At 37.1% G+C, this 7,000-nt stretch overlaps 2 protein-coding genes across 2 annotated transcripts in view; both read right to left on the reverse strand.

Moving 5' to 3' along the window:
- LOC141823713 (jacalin-related lectin 3-like) overlaps window positions 1-1,257 on the reverse strand; it is a 1,976-nt gene extending 719 nt beyond the window's left edge. The window contains exons 1-3 of the mRNA XM_074710971.1: window positions 1,098-1,257; window positions 769-902; window positions 115-489 (exon numbers count right to left, since the gene is read on the reverse strand). Of these exons, the coding sequence (XP_074567072.1) occupies window positions 115-489; window positions 769-902; window positions 1,098-1,257 (669 nt within the window). The remainder of the gene's footprint in view (window positions 1-114; window positions 490-768; window positions 903-1,097) is intronic.
- A 3,155-nt stretch (window positions 1,258-4,412) lies between these two features.
- Window positions 4,413-5,111, reverse strand: LOC141823714 (inactive protein RESTRICTED TEV MOVEMENT 1-like). The gene is made up of 3 exons (XM_074710972.1): window positions 5,106-5,111; window positions 4,784-5,012; window positions 4,413-4,660 (listed from the first exon to the last, which is right to left on the reverse strand). Exons 1-3 carry the CDS (start codon window positions 5,109-5,111, stop codon window positions 4,413-4,415), a joined length of 483 nt encoding a protein of 160 aa, XP_074567073.1.
- Between the last annotated feature and the right edge of the window lie 1,889 nt (window positions 5,112-7,000).

A 7,000-nucleotide genomic window follows, 5' to 3' on the forward strand; every position in this document is an offset into this window, starting at 1 on the left:
ATGCTAATTGAATTTGCACATCAACATAAACGGAAAGTTGGATCAATATCTTCAGGAGTAAAACATCAACTACGGACAGTTATTTAATTATTTAATCATCCAAGACACTTAAACTGACGGGGGTCGCAGTGCCGGGTTGGTTTTTCCGGGGATAGAGCACAAAGCCGGCAGCTCGCCACTCTGATCTGACGACGATTTCTGAAAGAAGTGTTTCACGTTCGGAACAGCCATGTATACGCCAATGGAAGTGAGATGCGTGGAGCTTGAGCTGCCGTGGAAGCTGCATAACGAGTCGCTGCCGTTGAAGTCGAATCTAAACGGCGTACCCATTTCGTTGCCGAAGGGTCCATAGGAAGCAGTTTTAGAGCCAAACGACCAAGACGCAGTACTAGAGATCCGAAGAGACTTGATCACTACAGAGGGATTCAGGGATGTCCATCCGAAGTGTCCGCTGATAGAAGTAATGTAATGCCCGGAACCAAACCTTATCTGCTCACACAATGTTTGAATTCAAAATGTAAAGGTTAGAAAATTTAAGTCGATGTAAAAGACGATCATTAATTGGAAGAAAGAGAATTGAAATGCCAATGGAGAGATTAATATTCTTTGGAAAGAAAGCACCACTTCAGAATTCTCATGATATAATTAAATGTGTGTGGGAAATAAAGAACATGAACATGAACAAAAAGAACAAGAAGGGTAAGGGGGATTAATTTTGTGAGTTCATGAGTTGGTATGAGCTTCTTGGTTTGAAGCCTGTCTACTTACAGACTCAAAACAATTGCCATCGCCGCCGTGCCGATCAGCGAGTACCTCTTTTCCATTTAGCTCGTATACCATTTGTATAGAGTTGATGGCATCTGCAGAATAACAGATGAGGATCTGCTTCACCTTTCCGTAGCCTGCTTCATCCCACGTAGTAAACGAGGGCTCAAGATCCAAGTTTCCCCGTGGTCCAATCTTAAGAACGAGCTCTGTTGTTTATGAAATTGCTCTGCGACCATTTAAAATATAAGAAAGCTGACAAAGCAATTGAGAAATAACAAGGAAGAAGGAGAGAAGGATCAGTATTGTATGCATGCATGATTAATGCTTACGCCCATCTTTGGAATAGTGTTCTCTTCTGATCCTGATGCAGAAAGCTGTTTCTCTAGGTTCGGGATTTCTTGCCTTATATAAAGTGAGGAAGGGATTTGAAAAGACGACGATGTGCATATCGAGATCTTTGACTGCAGCGGATGATGAGAAGACAAGCATGGTTTGAATGCATGCATTTAAAAGTTATTATAAATATAAGACAAATAATAGATCGATTAATAAACATTAATGCCGAATATGAAGAGATTAAAATACGTTTTTATGATTGGGTTTAACAATATTGCATTTAATATTTAAGAGTTGAATGTTTAAATCAATAATTAATTAATACTGAATAAAACAAATATAAATGATTAATATTTGAATACTTGTGCTGATTATTGAATAGTTTAAAAACAAGAAGAAGAAATTGTTTGATTTAAAAGTAAAGTATTTTTGCTTCCCTACTTTTCAACATTAAGATTAAATAAGTGAAAGTTTCATATATAATTGGCAATATAATAGGGATATAATACAACATAAAAAAGGAAGGAATATATTCCATTTTCTTCTTTTAACAATAATATCAATATGTTTGATATAATATAGTTAGGAATTGTATGGTTTGGTATGATGATAATGATGATCAAAATTAAATGTAGTTTATATAATTAAAAATTGTGCCGTCACCACCATGCACGCCTTTATATAATTAATGTGCATTTAAGATTTTGATCAAGAAAGGGAGATGAGAAGACGATGTGGATGCCCAGATGAGTTTACAGTATAGCAAACAGTGAATGCATGCAGCTGAAGATGAGAAGGCTGCGTGGGTATCAGAGGTCATCGTCAAGTAATCTTCAGCGGAGGTGCACAAAATATATAAATGACCTTTTGTTATGGTCGTATACGAGCGCGGTTAGTCGAGTCAGACGGAAGATTTCAGGTGCGGGATCAGGAAGTATGGACCGATCCGAGTCCTCTGAAACCGCCAAATCGAGTCCTCCTAAATCGTCGAGCCGAACCCTCACGAATTTTACCCTGTCGGGACACTGGTATCAAACCGCATCCAGCTCACTCGGCTCAGACAATTCCTATACTAGCTCCCGCCTCTTCACACCACTTCAGCGGGATCTCTCGGTCCTCCTTCCCCCTGATAACACCCCCGGGCTGCCCGGATGAATCTAGTCGGTTCGGCTCCTTGCCGCCTAGGTCATTTATTATACTCCCGACAGGGTCCGCTTGACTCGAGCTCTCTACTGGACTAATGCTCCCATAGGTCGAGCCGAATCATATGTCTAAAGACCCCTTTAGCCGATCCGATAGCACACAGGTATACTGCCGAGCCGGGGCAATTCCCATCTGCCCTCCACGTCACTAGCCTATTCTAATCATGGGAAAGACCACTCTCCTATCGTACGACTATGAATGTTTTCCAGACACTGCTGCAGCTCATCATGACAAATCTCTAAAAGATATTGGAACATACTTCCTTAAATGCAAGTCAGCGACTGGACATCCTTCCTCCTCTCTCACGAACTGACTTAAGCATCGGAGTGGTCGCGCCAGGACACTCCTGACCTTCCATCTTACAGTTGTCGTGTCTGCAGGTGCTCCCCTCAAACCCTTCTCTCCAACCTCATTCCAGCTCCTCAGGGCCTTGGTGCTGAAGAAGACGGTCGAAGCTTCATATCTCAACAGGAACACCTTTCAAAGAAAATTTAAAATTATCTAAAATTATTTTATTATACGATATTTTCTAAATGCATTTTCGATTAAGGGAACTAATGGAGAGTTAATTAATAGTTAATTAATAATGTGCATTACAAAATACTTCGAAGGAAAAGAGTCTTCATGCGATTGACCATTAATGTCTACTTGTTTAGGAATAAATCAACTCCGATCTAGCAGAAACATTAACGTCGCCACCAGTAAAGATAATTCATTGATATGCATGCATGCTTACGTCCATCTTTGGAACACTTTCTCTTCTGTTCCTGATGCAGAAAGGTGTTTGTCTAGGTTTTGTATTTCTTGCCTTTTATAATGTGCAGTAGGGATTTGGGGGCAACTCCAATGTAAAATTTTTAAAGAGGTTTGTGAAATAAAAAAACTTGAATAATTTTTTTTAATCATTATGGATATGAAGTTTGAGATTTTTAATTTAAGAGAGTAGTAGTGAAAATTTAAACTGTTTTTTTCGAAATTAAACATACGTGGATGAGGTTAATAATAAATAAATAATAAAGTTTGAGATTTGTAAGGAGATTTTTTTATTATGGAGGGAATAGTAAATTTTTATGTATTTAATGTGGCATATTGGAAACTAAAAAAACTCATTTAGAGTTTTAATTATTGGAGATGCCCTGAAAAGGTGTTGTAATATCGAGATCTAAAACTACGGAAACAGTAGTGAATTCAACGGAAGATGCATGGGAAGTTTTTGTTCAAGGGAGTGTTTGAATGCATTGAAAAGTGATTATATATATAAGACAAGCTATAGATCAATTGATAAAAGTAATGTTGAATATGAAGAGAGTAAAATACTTTTTATGATTGGTTGTAACATATTGCATTTAATATTTAAGAGTTTAATGTTTAGTTCAACAATTTATTAATATTGGATAAAACAAATATAAATGATTAACATTTGAATACGTTTGCTCATTATTGAATAGTATAAAAAAAAGAAATTGTTTGATTTAAAAGGAAAATATTCTTACTTCCCTACATTTTCAATTAACTTTAAGATTAAATTACTTCCTTACTCTTCAACTTTAGGATTAAATATGTGAAAGTTTCATGATTGCCAATATAATGGGATACGATTAAAAAGTTAAAAAGGGAGGAATATATTTAATTTTCTTCATTTAAAAATAATATAATATGGGTTGATACGATGATAATGATGATCAAACATTTAAATGTAGTTTACATAATTCAAACCTTGCGTACGTTTCATTAATGTTGTTGCCACAATAAATGAGATTTGCATCCGTTCTTGTAGAATGAAGATCGTTTGAATCTTAGTTGGAAAAATATTTTGAAAGTCAATCTCTTAACGTAAATAAGTTAGACCATCTACCGACATTCTGAACATTTGAATTACAAAAAACAGGTGATGCAAATTCCCAATGCTTGTGTATGCTTTGGTACGTCATGATATTGGCTTAATTTAATGCACAAGGTAAAAAAATTACTTAAACAAAACCATTCATTAATGCTTCCCCAAAACTAAGAGAACATGCAATAATCACGACGGTGGCAATGCCGGAAGGCTTCTTCTGGCAGTGGCGGTGTCATTCAAAAAGATTTATTAATAGATTTAGATCTGGTTACTTAGGCGGCGGCGCGCCGACTCTCGGTTCTGGAGGGTACTGAAAGCGTTTCAGATCCGAAACGTCTAGGTAAACGCCGATGGCAGTGAGATACATGGAGTTGGAGCAGCCGTGGAAGCCGTAAAAGCTGCTGCTGGAGGGGATGTCGAAGCTAAACGGCGTGCCTTCTGCGCAGCCGACCGGCCCGAAGGAGCCAAGGTTGGTGTCCAAGCGGAGCGACCTGATCACCGTGTAGTTGGACGAATCTGCCAAGACAATATGTGAATGTAAAAGTTGAATAGAAAAAAAATAAAGATTTTACAAATATAAATGTTAGACAATTTTTGAACGTTGACTACGACGACCACGAGGATGAGAAACTAAATAACTTACGGAGTAAAAATTATCGCCGTCACCGCCGTGCCTCGGAGCGAGTTTTAGCTTTTCATTTTGTTCGTAGACCATTTGGATCGAGTTGATGGCATCCATGCCATAAGTGATAAGGATCTGCTTCACCCTTCCTTCGCCTGGTTCTTCCCAATTTGTGGAGGTTTCATCGAGCAAGGCTCGCTTTGTTCCGAGCTTAACATTAATGATCTTGCCGTATAAGATTTTGACCTGCAAGCAATTGAAATACAAGAAAGCAAATACAGCAAGAGAGTAAGAAGAGAAGGATCGAAGGAGATAATTAATATCAATATGAATACATACTTCCATCCTTGAAAAAGTTTCTCTCAATTCTGTTCCTAACGAAGAAAATTGTTTGTGCGGGGTTGGGATTTCTTGCCTTATATAATGTGCATTTTAGATTTCGATCGTGGAAGGGAGATGAGAAGACGATGTGGATATCGAGATGTTTAGCCACAGCGAACAGCGAATGCCGTGGAAGATGAGAAGGCTGCGTGGGTATCAGAGGCCAATGGGTAGGCAGTAATTAGTAGGTGACAATAACGCCCGTAGATTTATACACTACCCGCGAGTAATTAAATAGGACAACTTGTTCTTTAAGTATTTCTTTTCTCATCTTATATAATTATATAGCATACGGAGGTAGTACATGCGATTCGCACCCTTACATAAACAATTTTATCGGCAACGGATACGTGTAGATCAAGTTATAGTGACTAAGTATGCACTACGCGGATGATTCTCATCTTGGTAAAAAGAGTAAACATATATACATACATAAGCTAGACGAATCCCGTGATTATTGAATTCACTACGGCTGATCGACATTTCAATTATGTTAATTAACAGTGACAATGCTGTTGCAGTGAGTGGACCATCTAGAATTGGAGCATAAATATGTGATTCCATCACCACTCTTTGATGGATTCACCAACTAAAAACAATAAATGTTACATGCATGCCAAACACATCCCTCGACCTCGAGTTGCAACGATGCATTTTGGTACATAGGTTTGCGGAGAATTCGAACCTCTTTCTCAGTGATCTACATGATAATAGAACCATGCATTGCGACGTCGGAAGTGAGGATTTGTTTGGCATTTCATCTTCTAAGAAGCTAGGTGTGTGGTCATTCTCTGAGACGCAATTTAACATTAGCTAAGTTATGGCACGGCATATAAACTTGAGACGAAATGTTTTTGGGCCATAAGTTATGTGTCATCATCGTCGCCGTCCCCACCCAAGTGATTGCCATCATAGCCCTCTTGTCCTCCAGCTCCAGCAATCATGCGGTTTCTCGCTCCATGGATTGCCCATGCGAATACTGGTGCTCGTCTTCTTCTGCCAAGGACAAAAGGCACCAAATTAGTTTCAGCAAGAAAAAACCTGAAAGAAAGTGAGTAATAGTGGAAAATCAAAGAAGGAATTTTCAGTTGATTAATTTGACTTGAAAGCATATCAGTATCATGCTTACGTCCATCTTGGGAACACTTTTCTCTACTGCTCCTGATGCAGAATGCTGTTTGTGTAGGCTTTGGACTTCTTGCCTTTTATAAAGTGCAGTAGGGATCCGAGGGCATCTCCAAATGCAAAGTTTTGGAAGAGGTCTGTGAAATAAAAAAATTGAACAAAAAATTCTAATCACTGTCATTTGAGATTTTTAATTTAACATCAGTAATGAAAATTAATCATGTGGATGAGGACAGTAATTAATTAACAATGAGATTTGAGGTTTGTAGAAAAATTTTATGATTTGGAAAAAATAGTAAATTTTTATATATTTGACGAGACTTTCCTACTTTTTCAACTTTAAGATTCAATTACTTCTCTACTTTTCAACTTTATGATTAAATACGTGAAATATTCATCATTGCCAATATAATAAGGATATAATAAAAAGATAAAAAGGGAGGAATAAATTTATTTTTCTTAATTTAATAAACTAATATCAGTATGTTTGATATAAAATAGTTAGGAATTATATAGTTTGATAGGATGATAACGATGATTAACATTTAAAAGTAGTTTACATAATTAAAACCATGCAAATGTTTCATTGATGTTATTGATACAAGAAATTAGGATTTGCATCCATTATTGTAGAATGAAGAGTTTGAATCTTAATAGGAAAAATATTTTGAAAGTAGATCACTTAGAGTGCATAAATCAGACCATTTATCTCCATTGTGAACATTATT

This window comes from Curcuma longa, chromosome 3 (genome assembly GCF_044706935.1).
Source record: "Curcuma longa cultivar G26 ecotype Majalengka, Jawa Barat chromosome 3, ITB_CL_G26_1.1, whole genome shotgun sequence".
In the NCBI taxonomy this organism is placed as follows: Eukaryota; Viridiplantae; Streptophyta; class Magnoliopsida; order Zingiberales; family Zingiberaceae; genus Curcuma; species Curcuma longa.